Source organism: Musca autumnalis, unplaced genomic scaffold (assembly GCF_047663935.1).
Source record: "Musca autumnalis isolate F117 unplaced genomic scaffold, ASM4766393v1 scaffold_1, whole genome shotgun sequence".
Taxonomy (NCBI): Eukaryota; Metazoa; Arthropoda; class Insecta; order Diptera; family Muscidae; genus Musca; species Musca autumnalis.
Window position 1 is genome coordinate 220,747,157 of NW_027411644.1, and position 24,147 is coordinate 220,771,303.

Sequence of the window (24,147 nt, forward strand, 5' to 3'; positions counted from 1 at the left end):
CCAGCTTAACCGTATAATGTTCGTTGAATATTAAATTCACATTTATACTTATATACATATGTATATATACATATAAGCATGTTTTTTGTGTATGTGTGTGTGTGTGGTTAATGTGATAGTAGTTATAGAAAATGTGCGTAAGAGAGCTAAGAATAAATCTGAGTATTAATATCGCAAAAAACCCTCCGCTTTTGCATGTCGCATATGCTGTATTTTTTGCTACATCATCTTTTTTTTTGCTGAAAATATTATAAATAGTGGCAGTAACATAATTGGAAGCGTAAAGTTGGAAATGTTTACATGGTAGCCTTCAAATTTGGACAGCGGAAAATTTAATAAAAAACCAATGTTATTATTTTTATTTAAAATATTAAATGATAAACGGAGAAAGAAAATTAATTGAAGGGTAGTAAGTTATTATTTAATCACTTTTCTGTAACCTTCGAATACTGTCAAAATGTATGAATATCCACTGCTATTAGAGGACATATGCAACCGGTATTTTAATTTAGTGGAGCCAACATTTAATTCAATAATAAACATATTTTCACCACTTCGAATCATGCTTTCATTACTAACAACGTTACATTACAACGATAATATCAATAGATAAGGTCAACAATTTTTTATGTACTCCCTATTGAACGAGGAAATTGGTTCCATTTGAATTTTCGAGTCTGTGTGGTCAATGGTCAATCAAAATGTCCGCAATAAGATGGAGGGTATATACAACATTTGTGGCATATCGAATATTCTTCGGAGGCCCCAAAGATCTGTATAAAAACTATTTTTATATAACGATATCCCAACTGGGCACTGTCCTCCCTGTGTTGTCACTAGGGGAATTGCCTTTAACACCCCTTAAGGGTAATAAGGTAAAATGTGCGCTATGATAAAAACTGGGGTTGGGCGTCGGGTTAGAAACCCATCCCTAAAAATTAAATTGTACTGTAAAAAACCAAAGCAATCGAAAAACAAACCCCACTAAACTTTTAAACATTTTAAGGGCCATGGTCTGCGAATCTACACCTGGAATGTTCGCACTCCTTATACGGAAGTTGCAGTTTATGGGCTGGCAAATTTACTGCCAAAGTAAAGGTCGATATTGCTGGCCTATGGATTAGGTGGCGGCGTCACAAAAACACATAAAGGACATTTCCACGGTGGCCTGCTACATGCACCGGATTGACTCGGAGGAATCAACAAATATGTGTTTGTCTTAGTGTATTTTTCACAATAGGAGCGGCAATATACCGTCGGAATACGATACACCTCCGTTGTTCTTCATAAAGATACGAGGAGATTACCACAATTCGTCAGTCGTCACAATTGTGGCACCCATTCTGATAAATGATGTGTACTGGCAATCTTTCACCTCCCGCCTTATCCTCGTCTCCGTTTACAGACCACCCAACTTCATAACCTCTGATAACCGTATATTTCAGAACCATGGAAAAGCTGATTGGTAAGGGTTTAGAGAATTTAACAATATCCGCTTCAGAGAGCTCTCCATTCCTTTAGATAATCGGGTATCTGAGAGAATTGATCGGGACATCGTTATAAATGCAGCCGTTTGGTACATGCCTGCTGGTCGAATGCACAAAATAAGATACAATTTCCCGGTAGAGACGACGGGGCCAGCTAGCGAATATGACGAGCATCGTGGTACAAACCCTGAAGACCCAAGGGTTAAGGAACTTACTCTTGAAGTCAAAGGCTAATTTGCGAACATAAGCGGTAAAAGTAAAAGATTTTTAGAAGCAACCAAAGACCACCAAATCGTAAATTTTTTTAAACGATTTTTCGGAGCAACCAAAGATTACTAAATCGTGGATTTTTTAAAAGATTTTAGGACCAACCAAAGACCACTAAAACGTGGATTTTTTAAAAGACATTAAGGAACAAACAAGGACCACTAAAATGTGGATTTTTTAAAAGATTTTGAGGAGCAACCATAGACCACTAAAATGTGGATTTTTGAAAAGATATTTAGGAACATCCAAAGACCACTAAACGGGAATTTTTTAAAAGATTTTTAGGAACAACCAAAGACCACTTAAAGGAGGATTTTTGAAAAGATTTTAAGAGCAACCAAAGACCACTAAAATGTGGGTTTTTTTTAAAAGATTTTTAGGAGCAACCAAAGACCACTAAACGTGGATTTTTGAAAAGATTTTTAGGAGCAACTACAGACCACTAAATCGTGGATTTTTTAAAAGATTTTAGGAGCAACCATTTACCACTAAATCGCGGATTTTTAAAAAGATTTTTACGATTTAAAGAATTTTAGAAGCAACCAAAGACCACTTAAAACGTGGATCTTTTTAAAGAATTTTAGAAGCAACCAAAGACCATAAAAATGTGGATTTTTGAAGAGATTTTTAGTAGCAACCAAAGACCACTAAAACGGGGATTTTTGGAAAGCTTTTTGGGTGCAACCGAAGATCGATAAAACGTTGATTTTTTAAAAGATTTTTGGGAGCAACCAAAGACCACTAAACCGTGGATTTTTTTAAAAGATTTTTGGGAGCAACCAAAGACCACTATACCGTGGATTTTTTTAAAAGATTTTTAGAAGCAACCAAAGACCACTAAAATGTGGATTTTTTAAAAATAGTTTAGGAACACCCGCAGACCGCTAAAATTTGGATTTTTAAAAGATTTTTAGGAACAACCAAAGACCACTAAAATGTGGATTTTTAAAAAAATTTTAGGAGCAACCAAAGACCACTATTTATTTGATTTTTAAAAGATTTTTAGGAACAACCTAGGACCACTAAAACGTGGATTTTTAAAAGATTTTTAGGAGCAACCAGAGACCACTAAACCGTGGATTTTTTGTGTGGATGTGGATTTCTTAACAGATTTTTATGAGCAGCCAAAGGCCACTAAAACGTCGATTTTTAAAAGATTTTTGGTACTAACCAAGACCACTAAAATGTGGATTTTTAAATGTTTTTTAGGAGCAACCAAAAACCAATAAATCGCGGATTTTTAAAGATATTTAGGAGCAACCGAAGGCCACTATATAAGGAGCTACCAATCCCACGGCGGACGGTTCTATGCACCGGATTGACTCGGTCCAGGGACCTCAACAATAATGTGTTTGTGTTCGAGTATATTTTTCACCATGGGAGCGGCAATTTTTCTCGGAATGCCTGCTCCGAACTCTTTTGGTCCGTGCCGGGATAGAGATGAACCCCGGGCTAGTATGGATCTGTTCCGTTTGCCAGATGCGCATCCACCACCTGTCAGTATCGGTGAGATGTAATGGATGTAGGAAATGGGTGCATTTCCAAGGATGCTCTGGACATAGTCGCTCCCAGGATCACAGCGATATGTATGTTGCTGCTTCCTGCGCCAGAACATCGGCCAGTGTATCTTCAACTACGTCATCCGACTCTTTGTCGTCGCAATACGAGACGCCCCCGAACTCTCCCTAACAGCAACAAAAGCAGCATCTAACTCCACAAGTTATTGTCCAACGGCCCTACATGGCTCTAGTTATCCCTACACGGAATTTATGGGGTAGCAGTAAAGTGGGGTACCGACGAGATAGAGATGCTTAATGTGAATAGCTGTGCCCGGCGTTATATGCCCGATATTAGTTCGCTTTTGGAGGGCTAGGGGACTTCAATGCTCATCATGAGCTTTGGCATTCCGCCCTAAGTAATGACCAGAGGGGAACAGCGCTGGCCGAGCAAATTTGATAGCTCCACGTTTTACACGGTGAATGAAGACGCTCCTACGAGGATTAGAGGATATTGCCACAGCTCGCCAGATATCACCATTGTGGCACCAGGTCTGATAAATGACGTGTTGTGGTCTGATAAATTAGGTGTGTTGCAAACCCGTTATTTCACTTGGCTCGGACCGTCTCCCTATCATCGTCTCCTTAAACGGACCACCCGATTTCATAACCTCTGAACGCCATACGTTCGTGAACCATGGGAAAGCTGAATGGCGAGGGTTCAGAGATTTTACCGACTACCGCTTCAGAGAGCTGCCCATCCTCTTAGATCCTCGGGTAGCTGAGAGAACTTTCCGGGACATCATCACTGCAACAGCCGCCCGGTACATACCTGCTGGTCGAATACCCGAAATAAGATAAAATTGCCCAGCAGAGGCGACGGGACTAGCATATGAGCGTGCTGGCTTCGTGTCTTACGAACCCAGAAGAACCAATAGTTGGAGAGCTTACTCATGAAGTCAACAGACTAGGAGGCGATCATAAGCGGAAAACGTGGCTAGATCACGTCAAGCAGTGGGACATTGGTATAGGGCTAAGTAAATTTAGGGTAACTGTTTAATCAATCCCAAATTCGGGAAAGGAAGGTATTGTTGATTGCAACGGCGTGACAGTGACAGCTCGGAAGAAGTGCACGTGTTTTTTGACCGGCAATTTCCGGTACTGAGGAGATACCCCGACAAATCACGACGAGCTATCATGCACATGCCACCAGAAACACGATATTATCCAAAGTGTTATTCCCACACGCAATCTTTATGGTAATGTTTAATCAACGGAATGAACGTGGAATTGAGTATTTGATAAGTTTTCTCAATATGTCCTTAGACACACATATTGTTCCAAAGGCTTGGAAAGTTTGCAGTTTTTTCTGCTACTGAAACCAGGCAACGATGACAGTAGAGGCGAATCCTTTCCCTCCTGTTGTCCCTTACTCATCCCCATTATGATAAGCAGTTGCCCAGAATTAGCGTGCACAGCAATGATGTCAAGCTGTCGGAGGATATAGAGAAGACCTCCCTCCAGCCGTGTTTAAGAAGTTGGACTTTTGTATGGGCCCCGTTGTTTTCGGAATTCAGAAATAGGAAGTTTAAGACTCACAACGTGAAAACTGCATTTCCCAAAGGCGAGGTGATATCATCGGAACTGTTTAATCTTTATGCTTCTGAAATTCTACACCCTACATGGGGCACAGAGATCGTAGTGTATGCGGATATGATACGACACTGTTGTTGATGAAATATGTGATATGTTGAATATCTACATCTACAGCTGTGTTCAAAATAATAGGAGTGGTCATTCACACCAAGGGAATGGTCGAATAAACATGGTTAAACTTACCCATTTTGGTTTATTTTGAATTTGTTTAACATTGTTGACATCCCATCAGTTAATTCATCAGCAGAAATGTGATAATCTGTTTTAAATTATTTACTGTTTACACCAACATTATAAATCGCCTTCAAATTTGTTGTTCAAAAAAATAGGAGTACGGAAGAAAAAGGACAATAAAAATATTTTTAGTTGAGTTTAAGATCAAAAGTGTCTATATTTTAGTTGACAGTAGTGAATCCAATAGATTTTATGAGATTTGATGGCTGTTGGAAAACAAAAGTTCTTTGGGAGGTAGCCTAAAAACAGGTGATTGTCCTTGCAGCGATTTTTTCCATAAATTGAGCACTTATTGGGTAACTCAATGGATTTTGTAGACAGAACTTTAGTGATTAGAGTTTTTTATGATCTGAATGTTATCTCGAACAATATATAATGATCGGTATCCCAGAAATTTGTGTATTTTGATCCTTGAGCCAAGTTAAAGCCGGTTTCCGTTACCTCTTTACGTAAGGATCGGTTAAAAAAAGCGTATCTATAAGGCATTAATTTCTCAATCAAGTGATGTTTTGAGGTCCTTAGCATCTTTACTGCACGCAGAATTCATTATATGGTTCATTTTTGAATAATTGGATGATTGGCACATATGAGACAATTTTCAAAACGCTTTGTTGAGAAGGAAACTTTAAAGACAAACTTTTGAAGTTGGCCTAAGATTATTTTTATTAGGTTTTGCATCGTATAATAAACAGTTTTCTAATGAAAATAACCTAAATGAAGTATTTTTGAGTGAAAAACGTAAGTTTATATTGAAAAATATATTACCGCGTATACCAACCTTAGTGCAATCCCAGCCTGCCTATCACTAAATGGTGCAAAGTACATTTCAACCGTTCACGTTTTAAACATTTTTTGAATAGAAGCGAAACTGATTACATATACAAGGTTTGCATCCTAAGGACTTTTAAATATTATTTGGTTAGGGGAATAAATTCCTTATAGATACGATTTTTGGACGATCCTTGCCTTAAGGGCTAATGTAAACTGTCTTTAAACTTGGCTCAAGGATCAAAATACACAAATTTATGGGATACCAATCATTATATATTGTTAGAGATAACATCCACAGCATCAAAAATATCTAATCGTTAAAGCTTTTGTCTACAAAATCCATTGAGTTGCCCAATAAGTGCTCAAATTATGGAAACAATTTCTGCAAGGACAATCGCCTGTTTCTTGGCTACCTCCAAAGGACTTTTGTTTTCAAACAGCAATCAAATCTCATAAAATCTATTGGATTTACTACTGTTAACTAAAATATTGACAATTTTGATCCTAAACTCAACTAAAGCTATTTTTATCGTCCTTTTTCTTTCACACTCCTATTTTTTTGAACAAAAACTTTAAACACGATTTATAATGTTGGTGTAAACAGTAAATAATTTAAAACAGATTGTCACATTTCTGCTGATGAATTAACTGTTGGGATGTCAACAATGTTAAACAAATTCAAAATAAACCAAAATGGGTAAGTTTAGCCATATTTTTTGACAATTTTCTTTTTTTGTATGGGCGCTCCTATTATTTTGAACGCAACTGTACATATCTGAGAAATATGAAAATATACGCCGCTAAATCCACTACCAGTGTTCACCACCTAGAAGGCTGAAATAAGGCACGGACATATTGGAAGATGGTTTCCCGATTCCGACCATTAACGACTGCAGCTGCCCCGCTAAACCCAATCATCTGTATCCAGTCCAGGTCGCCGAACCAGATAACTGAAGGCGTGGACCTGTACCGATAAAATTTCTGGGGGAAAGTTTTGTACCCCCAACGAAGATTAAGTACCAAATTTTAGCCACTTCGGTGGCCATAACCCAGATCAGTACCTTGTTGCAGCAACGTTACGCACCCGATTAAGCAAAGCAACACGTAAGTTGGACATCGGTAAGCTGAAAATGCAACGGATAGATGTAAGATGATATTAACTAATATACGGTCCTTAGTTAATATAAAAAATAATCTCGCTTAAAATAATAAGCCCTCGCTTGGAGAAAAGAACACGTGAAAGATGACATTAAAGATCGTGGTATCCAAACTGGGAAGATATTGCAAAAAATCGGGGAAAGTTGAAATCTATCCTGAGTTCCGTATGTATTAGTAAAATAAGTTTGCTAAAAATTATAGTTCGTAAACACCAGCTTCTATGAATCTGAATAATAAATTTAACTACATATATCACCTTAGTTCATTTTACACTTTGAATTACTTCAGCATGTACCTCCATCATAAATAAATTTCATCAGTTGGTTTGTTGCTGTTGTTGCAATTTAATAAAAACAAGTATAATAAGTTAAGGTCATGTTTTCATGCTTCAATAAAGACTGGAAGTGGCTTTCTTTTGTCTGTTTGCTTTCATTCTCTCTTCTTCAGTTTTACACTACATACAACATATTATTTTCTATTAACTTACCCATCGTTGTTTGACTGCCTCCGGGACCTTTGGATGTGCTGCAGTTGTTGTTGAGCGAATTGAAAAAGTTCGCTGCTCCAGTGCGTCGTAAAATCCAAAACATTTTTTCTTCACAGCTTCTTCTTTGGTGTTGTGATAATAGTTGATATGATTTTTTGCTAGCTATCCTTTGCTGCACAATTCGTTTTTTCTTCTTCTTTCTTTTATTCTTTGGTAGTCTTCTATCTTTGATTTTCGTGGAATTTTATGTCTTGTAAATCATTTTAGTTCTTTTTCATTTTCATTTTTAGCTTATTTCTGAAAGAGAGAATATTGAAAATTCGTTATACTGGGCCAGATGTCCTTTAAAAGGGAATGTTGTTGTTTTTTTTTATTTTTTCAATGAAATTTTATTGTGACACTGATGTTTTGTAGGTGATATGTTACAGCACGTTTCGGACGAACACCCTGCTTGGGGTGTTTTTGAAATTTAAAGAGGCTGTTTTTTGTCACATTACAAAATGTTTTCACATTTTACGGAAGTGTGTGTGTATGTGTGTTATCTGTTCATGTTCCCAATTGCCTAAGGAGCCAACGTAATCAAGAAGCGTTATCATTTTCCTTTTTTCTTATCACAGGGAAATTTAAGTAGGAAATATATTTCATATCTATGTGTCCAACACAACATCCTTAGGCCATAGTTCCCAAATGCTTTGTTGTTACGTTATGAAATGTTAGCTTTTATTGTTGTATTTAATTTGTATATTTCGTAAGGTTATCATGAACAAGCGACACTTGTTTTGTTATTGTGTGAAAGTTCATTCATAAATTGTACTTAGCAAAAAGGTAACTGCCGGTCTGAGGTTCGTGGGTACAGTTTTTATTTGTAGCAATATAAAATATATATTTGTATAAATTAGAATGGCGACCTTTTATATTAAGAGGAATTGCATTTTTCGACAAGTGATGTAAAAGCAATTGGAACAATAAAGGTTACAAAAGGGTGACTTAGCTGGATATGGATTTTTTCATGATTTTTTTTTTACCAAAAATCTACCAAACTTTTTAGAAGATTTTGTTTTCATCTGATAGATCACACCTTGAGCTAATTTCGGATTTTTGTTGTTGAAAAATATTGCACAGTTTTCTGACAAATGGCCGCCTCCATTTTCAAGCTACAGGGTGCACCGCATTCAAAAACGAAATTTCGAGAAAACCGCGATTGCAACTTTGATGTTACATACAAATCACAATGAATTTTCTCTTTCTAACGCCCCTTTCTCAGCTAATTTTTGTCCGATCGACTCGAAATGTTTCCAACATATTCTATTCTACCTGTACTTTAAAATGAGCCAATATAAAATTTCGATTTTGTAAAATTTTTAAGTGACCATAACGCTTTAACATTTAAGTGAGCACAAGTTTTAAAACCATATAAATGGTGAAATATGTGGTAATTTTAGTGACCAAATAATAACGACAAATTTGAAGCGACATACCATTGTGGTCCCAACCTGCGACAAAAATTTATATTAATAAATATCAATAAAAATTCAGCAAACTATCTATAAACAAATCATATTTTAATATTCCAACTATGGTTTTGTAATTTATAGCGGTACTTAAGAAAGCAAAATAGAAGAAGTTGACATTTACGTATGATCTCTTTAAGAGTTTATTAACGTCAGTGTAAGGTTGTGACTCCTTACAAGGCAAATAACTAAGAATTCAAAAGATAAATTAATTTTTTTCGAAATGGAAGTTTTAGCTAAATGTATTTTAATTACTTTTACATAAAAATCTGTACAAATTAAATTATTCTCATAAAATGTAATGTAATGTAATTTTTTATACTTTTCTGTGGATTTTTTCCCCAGTCCTCAAAATTGAAGTTGTGTTTTACTAACTATGCCATCCTATGCCACTCTATTTTTTTGGAAAATGTTCGCAATAGTATAAAGTTAAAAAAAGGTTCCAGTTGAATATATTTACATTTCCGCGTGTGACATCAAAAATACCCAGCAAAATGTTCGATGCCAAAGATGCCGTTCAATCATGGGTGCAAGTGATCTGGCATGTCATCTTTTTAGCATCTTAATCGATGAATTTTATCTGAGCGTGTACCCCAAAAGATCCAAAGCATGTCATTTACACCAATGCTTTGACATGTCATATTTACCAATGCTTTCACCAACCCTTTGCAATGACATTATCATTACGACGAGAGTTTTAACAACGTTGGTTGTGATTTCGAGTCTCCGACAACATCAAACCTATTGTGAATAATTTATCTTATATATTTACAAAAATTAGTATAAATAAAAACACAAAATTCATCTCCATTGGATCGATGGAATGGGTTCAAATGCTGATGAAAAGATCGGATCTTTCACGACTTCCTTTGCATGGGTTCAAATGCTAATGAAAAGATCCTATCTTTCACGACTTCCTTTGCATTGGTTCAAATGCTAATGAAAAGATCGGATCTCTCACGACTTCGTTTGAACCAATGCAAAAGATGTTATGAAATCACGTCATCGTTCCTTCCTTCAAATTTTGCTGGGTTGAACCTATGTACACGTTCTGGCCTGATGTTTAAAGCTCTCAAGGTGTTACTCGTCAAAATTCTTACTCCACTTCTTTACATAAAGCATGCCTACATGCCTCACCCGAGCAGCTACAACTGGTATATTGGTAACCAGCAAATCGTCTTAATCTACATCATTGTGACCACTCAAATAACGTAACCTGATAATCAAAGTATATCTGAATGAAAGGTTTATCCATGAACGAAGATAGTGGTATTCACACAGCAATCACGCTACGTATCAGAGTGGATGCGCCCAACGACAAAAATCGAAAAATTCATGCCGTCATTTTAAAAATTTAAAAAAGCAAATCGCTTCAAAACGTTCTAAATTTTTTGAAACTCAACTTATTTTTTCCATTTTTTGCGGTTCTAAAGGAGAAAAAGTCTCACAAACATGCCTAATATTGAAGAAAAAATGTATTTAAAAATGAGAAAAAATAGTTATATTCTAAGCGAATTTATGAAACAAAGGACTATTTTTAACGCCTTAACTTAAGTTGAATCTTTTAGTAAATTTACAACGATATGAACTAGGTTGTCAAAGGTAGTCAAATACCAAAGATATCGCAATAGTCGGTAATGCATCAATTTTTCCATATTTTGTGTATCACACTACAGGTCGGAGTTTTGATCGGATCCTCACGAAATTTTGAGGTTGATGGGGGTCTCACAGGGAAAGAAGCCTATTGATGGTTGGCGTACATCCACTTTTTCATTTTTATACCCTACACCACTATGTGGGGAGGGTATTATAAGTTGGTTTTGGCCAAAAAGTTTGTAACGCATCGAAATAATGGTCGTAGACCCATACTTATATATATCAAAATGAATGTCTCGACGAGCTGAGTCGATCTGGCTATGTGTGTCCGTCCGTCAGTCCGTCCGTCCGTCCGTCCGTCTGTCCGTCTGTCCATCTAAACCTTGTAATCACGCTACAGGTCGCAATTTTGATCGGATCGTCACGAAATTTTGGGTGTTGATGGGGGTCCCGGAGGGGAAGAAGCCTATTGATTTTGGTGATGGTCGGATAATATTTAGGGGTCGGAATGGGCAAAAAACTTATGTGGATAAAAAGACAACGTTTTTTTCCAAAGCGAATATCTCAGCTTCTATATGGGGTATACCAAAAGCAAAACCTGACAATGAAAGTAGAAAATATCACCTTTCTAATGATGTAAAGTAGGTTCTTGTAGGTGATCAAATAACGAAGACATCACAATAGTCGCAAATAAACCCCAAATTTTCATGCTTGCGATTTTAGTTATAATGACGAATATCACAGATTTGGCTGGGGACTTTCCAAAAGCACAGCCTGACTATGAAAGTAGAAAATTCCACCTTTACAATGATGCAAACTAGGTCGGCGTAGGTGACCAAATAGCGGAGATATCACAATTGTCGGTAATTCATCCCATTTTTCCATTTTTTTGGAAATCACGCTACAGGCCGCAATTTTGATCGGATCGCCACGAAATTTTGAGAGTTAATGGGGATATCAAAGAGGACGAAGCCTATTGATTTTGGTGAGGGTCGAATAATATTTAGGGGTCGGAATGGGCAAAAAACTTATGTGGATAAAAAGACAACGTTTTTTTCCAAAGCGAATATCTCAGCTTCTGTATGGGGTATACCAAAAGCAAAACCTGACAATGAAAGTAGAAAATATCACCTTTCTAATGATGTAAAGTAGGTTCTTGCAGGTGATCAAATAACGAAGATATCACAATAGTCGCAAAAAAACCCCAAATTTTCATGCTTGCGATTTTAGTTATAATGACGAATATCACAGCTTTGGCTGGGGACTTTCCAAAAGCAAAGCCTGACTATGAAAGTAAAAGATCCCATCTTTACAATGATGTAAAAAAGGTCGGCGTAGGTGACCAAATAACGGAGATATCGCATTATTCGATAATACATCCCATTTTTCAATTTTTTTGGAAATCACGCTACTGGGCGCAATTTTGATCGGATCGTCACGAAATTTCGAGGGTTAATGAGGGTCTCACAGAGGAAGAAGCCTATTGATTTTGATGATGGTCGGATAATATTTAGGGGTCGGAATGAGCAAATATCTCAGCGTCTATAAGAGCTCTACAAAAAGCAAAACCTGGCAATGAAAGTAGAAAATATCACCTTTACAACGACGTAACGTAGGTTGTCGTAGGTGGTCAAACAACGAAGATATCGCAATAGTCGATAATAAAACCCAACTTCTCATTTTTGCGATTTTAACAGTAATGACGGATATCAAACCTTTGGTTGGGGACCTTTTAAAAGCAAAGCCTGACTAAGAAAGTAGAAAATCCCATATTTGAAATTATGCAAAGTAGGTTGGCGTAGGTAGTCAAATAATAGAGATATCGCAATAGTCGTTAATGCATTCCTTTTTCCACTTTTTCTGCAATCACACTACAGGTCGGAATTTTGATCGGATCATCACGAAATTTTCTCACAGAGATAGAAGCTTATTGATGTTGGTGATGTCGACAGTAGTCAAATATAAAATTAAATATTAATTATTTTGGTTCAGTTCGCCTTAAGTCATTTGGTATAAAAGCCAGATAGGTGAAAACTTTCGTATCTCCATAAACGAAATGTTTTCGAGTGAAAAGGTTATTCACAGAGGTCGTGGTGTAGGGTATCACATAGTCGGCCCCGTACCGACTATAGCCTTTTCTCACTTGTTTTATTTGAGTTGTTCTGACGATGTACTTAAATGCGCTTCAACAAAATTGACCTGTATTAATGAAGACATTCAGAGCAAATGCGCTAAGCTATCCCAATTTTAATATTTTGAATATTACCAGTCAAAAGCTTATGCACAGGGGTAGTGGTGTAGGGTATCACATAGTCGGCCCCGACCCGACTATAGCCTTGGCTCACTTGTTAATATTATTTTTATTATCCTTTCTTACATTTATGTTCAATATAATGTATTTGTGCTATTAGTGATTTCTTTTATCATGGTAACTTGGAAACTTTCTAGTTTGGGACACCCTAATGTTGCAACACGTCAAAACGTGAAAATTTTCCCCGCACTGAGAACCAAAAATACGTTATTACAGGTAATTCTGCAGAAAAAATGTGATTAAATGTTATAAGGTACAGAAAAATATATGGTAACCCTATGGAGGCTGTGGCCGAAAGTGGGCCAATGTCACATTTATTTATAAAATCCTATTATAAACTCTGAGTTCACTATTAAAACCTAATCCGTTTAGAATTTGTTAAATATCTGTAAAATACATTAAATCGAGATAAAAATCATATATCCCCCATATAGCAAATCATGGACCAATATTGACAGTTTCTAGCGGGGAGGTTTACTATGCAATAACAGCTCCAAGTACCGGATTACAGCAAATTCGGTTAAACAATATGTTAGCAACAGTAAAATACTTCAATTCAGAATGATTCGTTACATGGAAGCCACGCGAAATTTTGGACCTAGGACTCCAATATTTTTGTTAGAGTGTTTTTAGCCCCCGAGGACCAATTGATAAAAATTTCAGTTCGATGTATCATCTAGAAGTATTTTTGTCACACCTTCCCACGTAAGTGCCACCACTGTGCGTATGTCTAATTTCGATGAAATTTGAAACGTGTGACGGAATTTGGTTTAGAAAAACGTTTGCTAAATTATATTGAAATCTGTTCAGATTTGGATATAGTTCCTATATATATTTTCGCCCGATTTTAGGTATTTGGTGCACGATCACGCTATAGCATATGGACTAGAAATAAGTTTGCCAATTTATATTGAAATCAATACAATCAATACAACACACATCAATACGATACGTTCGCCCGATTTCATGTATTGCATGCACCAATCACGCCATGTCTGTCCAATTTTGACAAAAAAATTTGCCCATTCTATTGAAATCTGTTCAAATTTATATATGTATAATTCCGATATATATTTTCGTCCGATTTCATGTAAACGTAACGTTTATCCAATTTGGAAGAAATTTTAAATTTGTAACGGATTTGGGACTTAAAAACAAAATTTAATTTAAATCGGCTCGGAATTAAATGGGGAGCTCCGTATGGGAAACGTTGTCAATTCTTTCATATTCCATATCCAAAAAATTTAAGTTTTTCTTTTCGCGCTACATTAACGATTTTGGGTACATAGGAAAAAAATTCCCCAGTACAAATTCGCTCGCGAGCAAATTTTTGGTTGTTGCGGAAAAACGTTATCGCGGATTTACTTCTGCTTTTAAGACAAAATATTATAAAAAAAAGCTAATTATTTTAATGAGCAGAATTGTTGCTAAAAAGGTATAACGAAGGGACGTTAGTTAGTAGATTGCATAATATTTGAAAAATGTTACTCAGTATTCGCCGAATTTAAAAAAAAATTACAAAAATTTAAATCAATTCCGACTCTTTTTCAAAATACAGATCCATTTATACGTTAAAAATTACAATAAAAAAAAAATTAAATAAAAACTTAGCGGGGAATCAGTTGAGACCAAAATTATAATGATCGGGATAATAGTTTGGATGTTACAGCCAAAATAAGCACATATTTGGGTAACAAAAAATAAATTTTGGCTTGAAAAAATTGTTTCCACATGCATTCTAAAGTTGAAAGTATTGGAAAAAAATCTATAGGAGTACTCCTTTTATTTTTCTTAAAACTCCCAAGAAAATTGGCGGATTTTGCTTTATCTACATTCAAATAGAAGATTTTCCATTGAGGAAAGTTATCGGGTTGTTCAGATAAATCATTAGGCTTCTTAAACGGAAACAGAGTTAAAATTAACCGTTTTAATTTATATGCATTACTAAAATATGTGTAAATTGCGTAATTATCAAAATCATTTTGTCCCCATGTGTTTTTCTCAGCAAGACCATATCTTTTAATTTGAATACATTTTACGAAATATAATTTAGACGCTAATTTTCGCAAATTGCACAGAACTTTTGTCCGCATCCGGTTTTAATGTCACCATGAAAATCTACATTGATATCTATCTATTTCAAGGCGATCAATCAAGAACCGTGGATGTAGCACCCTTATCAGTGAAGTTTTTAAATCTCTGTTTCCGCAAAAACAAATATACTGTACCAGTTTTTTCATTGCAGTGGAAACGACGAAGTATAAAGAATTCGAGTGGCAATTGTAAAAATTAGGTCCGAAAAATATGATTTTTAGAAAAATGTTCGCGCAAAATGTTCGTGTTTGTATATAGATTTCTGTGAAGCTGTGTAGACTATATTCACGACACATATATAAAATAACTTAGAATTTCGAGTTCTACAATCCTATATATGTATGTTTTTTTGAAAAACCTGTTTGAGGAATGAAATTAGATGAAAATTTCAAAACACACTTAAAATCTGGCTTAAAAATTTTAGCATAATTTAATGGTAGACGCAGATGCAATTTTAACAAGTGAGCAAAGGCTATAGTCGGGACGGGGCCGACCATGTGATACCCTACACCACTACCCCTGTGCATAAGCTTTTCACTGGTAAACATTTATTTTAGGGAACATAATCCGACTACCACCAAACATATTTTGGGTTTTAATCAAAAAAATATGCCTCTTTCTCTCTGGGAACCCCATAAGCAACCAAATTTTTGTGACCATCCGATCAAAATTTCGACCAGTAGAATGGAAGAATTGGATGCATTACCGACTATTGTGGTATATCCCTTGTTTGACCACCTTCGCCAACCTACTTTACACCAATGTACAGGTGATATTTTCTTCTTCCATTGACAGGCTTTGCCGTTGAAATAACCCTACCCTACTATTTACAAAGAATAAAATTTTGAATTTGTCTCCACATGAGTTTTTCCCCATTCCGACCCTTAATATTATCCTACTATCACCAAAATCAATAGGCATCTTCCTCTGTGGGGCCCACATCAACCCCCAAAAATTCGTGACTATCCGATCACAACTCCAACCTACTTTACATCATTGTAAAGGTTATATTTTCTACTTTCCTTGCCAGGTTTTGCTTTTGATACACCTCTTAAAGAAACAGAGATATTGGCTTTGAAATAAAACGTTGACCATTCTCCAAATAAGTTCTTGCCCATTCCGACCCCTGAATATTATCCGACCATCATTAAAATCAGTAGGCTTCTTCCTCTGTGGGACCTCCATTAACCCCCCAAAATTTCGTGACGATCCGATCAAAATTGCGACCTGTAGCGTGATTACAAAAAAAAAATCGGAAAATGGGATGCATTATCGACTATTGCTATATCTCTGCTATTTGACCACCTACGACAACCTACTTTACATCGTTGTAAAAAATGAAAATTGGGGTTTTATTTGCTAGTATTGTGATATCTTCGTTGTTTGATCACCTACGAGCACCAACTTTACATCATTAGAAAGGCTACATTTTCTACTTTCATTGTCAGGTTTTGCTTTTGGTATACCCCATATAGAAGCTGAGATATTCGCTTTGGAAAAAAACGTTGTCTTTTTATCCAACTAAGTTTTTCGCCCTTTCCGACCCCTAAATATTTTCCGACCATCACCAAAATCAATAGGCTTCTTCCCCTCCGGGACCCTCATCAACACTCTCAAAAATTTTCAGGGCTTTATCCGCATTTGCCTACAAAAATGGAGACTTCGCTGCGAATACACTATATTACTGCAGAGAATTTTTGGAGTTGACATAGCCCCCATACAAACTTCCTCCTGATTTTCAGTATTTTTAAGGTTTTAGCCACATTATCTAATCGAAATGGCTGAAAATGGTGTTTAGGATTCTTTGGGGTTATACAACTTTTCCTCACTATCACACGAAATGGGTGAAATGGGTATTAAGATTTCGTGGGGGCTACAATGGCCGAAATATATAAGGGTGATATATCCAAATCTGAACTGATTTCGATATCATTTGGCATATTTATTTTTAGACTGAAATCAGTCACACATTTCATATTTCATCGAAACCAAGCATAAATTGCGAGTTTGGTGCGGCAAATACGTGAAATAGTTTGAAAGTATATATGGGAGCTATATCCAAATCTGAGTCGATTTTCACCAAAACCAATAGCGTTCTTCCTATGACTAAAGAAAATTATATTCCCCACTTTTCAGCTGAATCGGACAATAAATGCGACCTGTACGTTACGAACGGACGGACATGACGTTACCCCACAAATTTCTCAGTACAGGGCCACGTTGGTATTTAATGTTTGATTGGAAGTTAAACGATACCGGAAGATGTAAAGTTTTTTAAATGGTTTTCCTACTGAAGTGTCTCTAGCTTGATATTTCGGATTCTGAATGGGTAGAAAACATCGATGTCTAATTGGTATTAAATCTTTTTTAAAAAATAATACGTTCACAAGCAAATTGGGAACAAAAATGAGAAATTTGCTGTATGGCCCTATAGCTGATTACCCTACAATGTGATTCGAACTAAAGAATTTCATATCCACCACTGTTTTTATGTCGTCTTTGCTTTGCAAAGAATACGAACATGCTTTAATAAGCAGACGGTAAAACAACGAGAAAGTTGTTGTTTTTGCATTACGCATTGATCAACAAGGCCGTTGTTATTGTTGTTGGCGTTATTTATTGTTGGACTGCAGAATTTTACATCTTTGTGTTTATTTCAGCTTGAGTCCATATTTTGTTGTATTCAAGTATTTGAATAACAACAAATGTTTTATTATTATGTTTGTATGTTCGTTCCCCTGTTCAATCTGACTCTGGGTCTATATCCAGTTCCAGGAAAGTGGCTACTTCGATGGGATGTACCCACAGATCCACTGGAGTTAGATGAGTAGGTTTGACGGGGCAGTTGAATAGGTGCTTAGCATCGCACGGGCCCATGCCGCATACTGGGCAAATGTCTTGCACGGTGCGATCAATTCCCGGTGACAAAAGTGTAATCAACCTGTACGATTCACCTTTGCTGGCATCCTTGCCTGGCTTCAGTAGCGGGACCACCCTGCCCATTTTCCAGACTTCGGGAACAATAAGGGTGGCTAGCGACAGGTTGAGAACTTTAGTGAGATACTCCACTCCCGGCTCATCCAGCTGTTTCAATATTACCATGGACATTCCGTCAGGGCCCAATGGTTTGGATGATTTAGCGTTCCTGATGGCATTCGCAACATCATCCATTGTAAACTGTGGTGGTTCATCCTCGACATGAAGAGATCTAATGCGACGTAACACTCTTCTCTTCGCCCTGTCACTCTCGGGGTGCCCGACAAACTGTCGATTGAAGTAACTTGCCCACATCTTCGGGTCAGTCAACGTAACGTCGCCAAACGTGACTGACGTCCTGTCATCCCTCCTTCCGGGGTTCGAGAGTGATTTAACCGTTGCCCACAATTTACTTATACCGGCTCCAATGTTGCAACTCTTCAGATGATTTAACCACTTGTTCCGCTTATGTTCGCCGATCAGCCTGTTAACTTCCAGTGTCAGCTCCCTGACACTGGGGTCGTCGGTGTTGGTTCGACGAAGCTCATCGCGCTCATTTGCTAATCCCGTCGCCTCTGCTGGGAAATTTGGTCTTACTTCGGGTATTCGACCAGCAGGTATATGGCGAGCGCCTGCAGCATTGATGATGTCTCGGAACGTCCTTTCCGCTATCCGAACATCAGAGGGATTGGGCAATTCTCTGAAGCGGTGATTGGTGAACTCTCTGAAACTCGGTCAATCAGCTTTCCCATGATTGTCGAATGTGCGGCGTTCAGAGGTGATGAAATCGGGTGGTCTGCTGATATAGACAATTATGGGAAGATGGTCTGATCCAAGGGAAATGACGGGTTGCCAGGTGACGTCATTTGTCAGACCAGGTGACACGATGGTTATGTCTGGCGAACTGTGACACGGTCCTGTAATTCTGGTAGGGGCGTCGTCACTGACCGAGCAAAACGTAGAGCTATCAATCTGCTCAGCCAGCGCTATAGCCCTCTGGTCGTTTCCGAAGGCGGAATGCCACATCTCATGATGCGCATTAAAATCCCCCAGGACCAGACGATTACGACCTTCCAAAAGCGGGCTAACATCAGGCTTATAATCTAAGATACAGCTATTTCGCGGCGGGATGTATACGTTCAGCAACTCTATCTCGGCAGTTCCACACCTGACTGCTACCCCCATACGTTCCATGTACGGGTCGTTAGAGGCAGGCTCAAGCGAGATAGGTCTGTATTGAACAGACAGGTACAAAAGGAAAACAGACTGGTGGAGGAATCCCTCACCTCCACATCTGGTGCGATCCTTCCTTATTACGTTGTAGCCATCACAACGTACTGAGCTGTGGTCGTTCAGCATGGTTTCCTGCACCGCCGCGACCTAGATCTTATTCCGATTCATAAATTCCACTATTTCCACATGTACACTGAGGTGGCAGCCGTTGGCCGTATCGCTGATGTTGTGTGATCCCGGGTCGATCCGGTACAGAGAACCCGCTGTTGTGGGATTGAATTGGGAATTGGGAACAAATCTTCCATTTTACTTCAATAAAGCTCCTGGTGGAAGGTATAAAATGTCCGCCTTTCTTACTTATTATACCCTCCACCATATGGAGGGTATAATTAAATTTGTCATTCCGTTGGTAACACATCGAAATATTCGTCGGAGACCCTATAAAGTATATATTTTATTTTTTATTTTTGCCTTATTAAGGCGAAGGCCATTTATAGTGATATTTAATTAATTCTCTTTCGAGTTGAGCTGTTAGGCCTTTAGAGATACATTGAAAAATTAGGAGTCTACCGAAGTCCCACGCATCCAACCATTATACTACGTTTCACGGGTGGTAAATCCGATCTTCAGGTGTATTAGGATGTTGTTTTTGTGGCAGACGAAGGCAAAGCTTGGTAACTGGTATATATATCGAACTTCATTAGATAAATGTATATGCGAAATTATGTCAGTTAATTGAAACTCCAAACTTTTCCTATAGTCCTGCTTTGGTAATCCCATTTTTCAATGTTCACAAATACTATGGTAAGTTTTATTCCTACATCATTAGTAATTGCTCTTCTATATCAGAAGATTTTATTTTTTGATCATCAATTATTGTCTACTAAAGTTTTGACAAGTTGATGGTGGCTTAGAACGCTAAGACGCCGGCAACCTTGACACTCAGTTGTCGGAGACCCAGGTTCGAATCCCAGCCTAGCTCATGCTGAAATTATTTTTTATTTTTGCCTTATTCTTATGATATATTCTTCTGATATAGAAGAGCAATTACTAATGATGTAGGAATAAAACTTACCATAGTATTTGTGAACATTGAAAAATGGGATTACCAAAGCAGGACTATAGGAAAAGTTTGGAGTTTCAATTAACTGACATAATTTCGCATATACATTTATCTAATGAAGTTCGACATATATACCAGTTACCAAGCTTTGCCTTCGTCTGCCACAAAAACAACATCCTAATACACCTGAAGATCGGATTTACCATCCGTGAAACGTAGTGTAATGGTTGGATGCGTGGGACTTCGGTAGACTCCTAATTTTGCAATGTATCTCTAAAGGCCTAACAGCTCAACTCGAAAGAGAATTAATTAAATATATATTTTATTGATCAGCATAAAATTCTATGTCGTAGTCTTCTTTAGGGGTATAAAACTTTCCCCCAGAGTTTTGTCGGTATCGGTCCACGCCTTCATATAGCCCCCATATATCGGTACCTTCCGATTTTCGGTATTTTGAACGTTGTGGTCTCAATATTCCACCGAAATGGCTGAAATTTGATATTTAGACTTCGTTGGGGGTACTCAAACTTCCCCTTTAAATTTGTTGGTATAGATCTACTCCTTCATATAGCCCCCATGGAAAGGTACCTCCGTATTTTGAAGGTTGTGGCTTCAATATTCCACCAAAATTTGGTATTTAGTCTTCAATGTGATATAAAACTGTTCGCCAGAAATTTGTCTGTACAGGTCCACGCTTTCATATTGCCCCATTTCCGACTGAAATTCGTCGGTATAGGTCCGCGTTTCGATATAGCCCCCTTAGAACGGTACCTCCCAATTTTCGTAGTACTGAAGATTGTGACGTCAATATCCCACCGAAATGGCTGAAATTCGTTATTTAGTCTTCCAAGAGTTATAAAATATTCCAGAAGAGTATTATCAATATAGGTCCACGTCTTCCTATATCCCCATAGAAGCGTACTTCTTCATTATCGGTATTTTTTAAGTTGTATCCACATTCTCTTACCGAAATATAGGAAATTTGGTATTTAGTCTTCTTTGAGTCTAAAAACTTTCCGCCAGAAATTTGTCGGTATAGTTCGACGTTTTGAAGTAGCCCCCATAGACAGGTGCCTCACATTGTTTTACCGAAATTGCTGAAATTTAGTATTAAGTCTTCTTCATACACGAAAGTAAACTAATTATTCCATTTTACTTGAATACAACTTGTGGTGGAGGGTATAACAAGTTCGGCCCGGCCGAACTTAACGCCGTTCTTACTTGTTTTTTAATCGATTCAGCACTTTTGTATAGTAAATTTGGACTATTTTTCCTCTGAAATAGTTTAATATAATAAACATATCTAACTGGTTCAAATACCAAATTTGACTAAAGTTCTTGTCCAGCATTCTCCCCAGTCAAAACAGAAGTATCGCTTGAGAATGTAAACTACTTAGATATTCTCTCTTATGCATTATTTAATTGTTGAAATGGACTTTCGTATATAGAGACGGAGCAAGATAATTTTTTCATATTTTGATATATTAAAGCCTATTTTCTACCCATTTTACACTATTTACACTGTGAACACACGTGTTTATATTAATCTTACGTTTTCGGGTCTAGGGCATGACATAATCGGAGCTAGGCGAAGAGTATGTACCTCTTTTATACTTTCCGTTCTATAAATTAATGTATTGTCATAGATTGTTTATGATTTTTGTTATCCACTTTTAACGTGACGTGTTATTGTACGTATACAATATAAATGTTTGCTTTTTTTGTTTATTGTTGAAGTTCAATCTCATTTTCGATTGTTTGAGTGGAGTATTCCCCCATTGGCTCAACTTCATTTATTACCCTCTATTACAGAGAGTAATGTTTTTCAAAACGAACTGACAGTGTTGCAAAATTTTACTGATCGCTACCAATTTAATAATATTTGGTTAAATGAAACACACAAATTCGACAAGTTTTCTTATTGACTTCTTACACAGAACCTCTTGGGACATTGAACAAAAACCACACACAAATGATGATTTATGATTGGCATAAATATTGTGATCGATTCAATACGATTTACCGGAAATCTGTGGTTTCAATTCGCAAGAAAATGTGTGGAAATTTACTTGGAAAATGAGAATGCCGACGGCTAGTCACTTATTGTTATTTTATTTTCCCAATTACCTTTATTAAAATCTTTTATTCACTTTCTACTTTATTTCACTAGAATATTGGATAAATTTATTAATTTTTAATTACTTTTCTTTTATCTTTGGTTTGTATTTATTTCATTTACACTTTTAAGCGTTTTACTTTGATTTTGCAATTTATTTCACTCGAGGCAATTCACTTAAATTTTTAATCCGAAACACAACACAATATTCGCCATGGGCCTCTTGTTGCTACATCCTGTTAACGAACTTAATTACACTGTGTTCCATATCCACATGTACGGGCAATCCATGGACTACCCATGGCAGTAAATGAAACGTATGGTCAAATAGGGCGAATTGTTTGCACGCTTTAATGTAATTTATTTCCCGTGTTTTTGGTGCAACAACATCATGTTGACGATTCCCAGCAACGGCCAGGGGAACGAACAGACATAAAAACCGCTACCGCCGCCGGCTTGATATCAAACAACAAAATGGCAAAAACAAAACGGCAACAAAAACAAGCAACAGAGTAGCACTTATACTACAACAGCAGCAACAAAAACAATACACATTACTAGTCCTTTATTTAGGGTATGCGTTTTATACAGAACAACAACAAAAAAACAATTTTACAAATTCCGTTTGCAATACCTTCTCGTCCGGTTTTCTATTTCGTACTGAATGATATTTGGGACCATTGGTGCGTATTATTGCTGTCTCGTCCTTTGATGTTAAGCACTAACAGTGGCTGAGAGTAAACTGTTATGTTATACTCAGTAAAATGTACCACAATATGTTCTCTTAGGACAAGAGAATGTGCTCTTTTGTTCTGTTGTTTCAATAACAGAGAGTCCTTACAAATTGTTTGTTGATATGTTACAGGATTTAACATCAAGGTAAAATAAAACGTATTCGCAAGCATTTAAAATTTTCTTGAACGAATGAATATTAATGCATTTTTTTGGTTTCTAATGGACATTTTGTTTGGTGTTTTTTAATTGTTCCACAAACATCCCAGGCGGGACAAGGGAGACTTCTCTCATATCAATGAGTGTACCCCGATTCATATTAGCTCAATGCTGTTTACACGCCGATACGGGGTGTCTTACGACACCACTTGTAGAGAAGTTGTATATGGCTGAAATACTCAGGAAATGTCGCCAACATTACTGAGGGGTATTTTGCCACCGTTGAAAATTCGATGTTGCTTAGCCGGGGAATCGAACCCACGAACTGCTGCGTGCAAGGCGGGTGTGCATTAGGGTTATGACTTTTTGACATTTTTTCTCAAAAATGATTTCCTGTGGCAGGGATGAATGAACTTTTGCCTAATAATCACTACGCTATCGTTTATTCCATTGAAATATAAAAAAAGTTCACGCACAAATCGATTTTAAAAATATAATTTTTTGAAAAAATGTAGGAAATGAAAAAAATTTTTTTCAAAAATTATTTTTTGTTGCGCGAATGAATAAATATAAGCCTACTAATAACTATAATAATGTTTATTTCATTCAAATATTGAAAAAGGTCATGCACAAACCACTTTGAACAAATTTTAAATTTTTTGTTTTTTGTTAAAAAATTATATCTTTAAATAAAAGCGTTTCTGACATTTTTACGATTCTCAGAATTGATCAAATTAGTGAGAAATAAATGTTAGGTCAGTTTAATTATATCATGTGACTCTAAAGTTTATTTTCATTTG

The 24,147-nt window shown here is 36.8% G+C and overlaps 1 protein-coding gene across 1 annotated transcript in view; it reads right to left on the reverse strand.

Moving 5' to 3' along the window:
• Positions 1-23,118, reverse strand: part of LOC141389159 (uncharacterized) — a 101,927-nt gene extending 78,809 nt beyond the window's left edge. The window contains exons 1-2 of the mRNA XM_073960226.1: positions 22,468-23,118; positions 7,557-7,853 (exon numbers count right to left, since the gene is read on the reverse strand). Coding sequence (XP_073816327.1) covers positions 7,557-7,659 — 103 coding nt within the window. The 5' untranslated portion in view covers positions 7,660-7,853; positions 22,468-23,118. The remainder of the gene's footprint in view (positions 1-7,556; positions 7,854-22,467) is intronic.
• Positions 23,119-24,147: the final 1,029 nt, after the last annotated feature.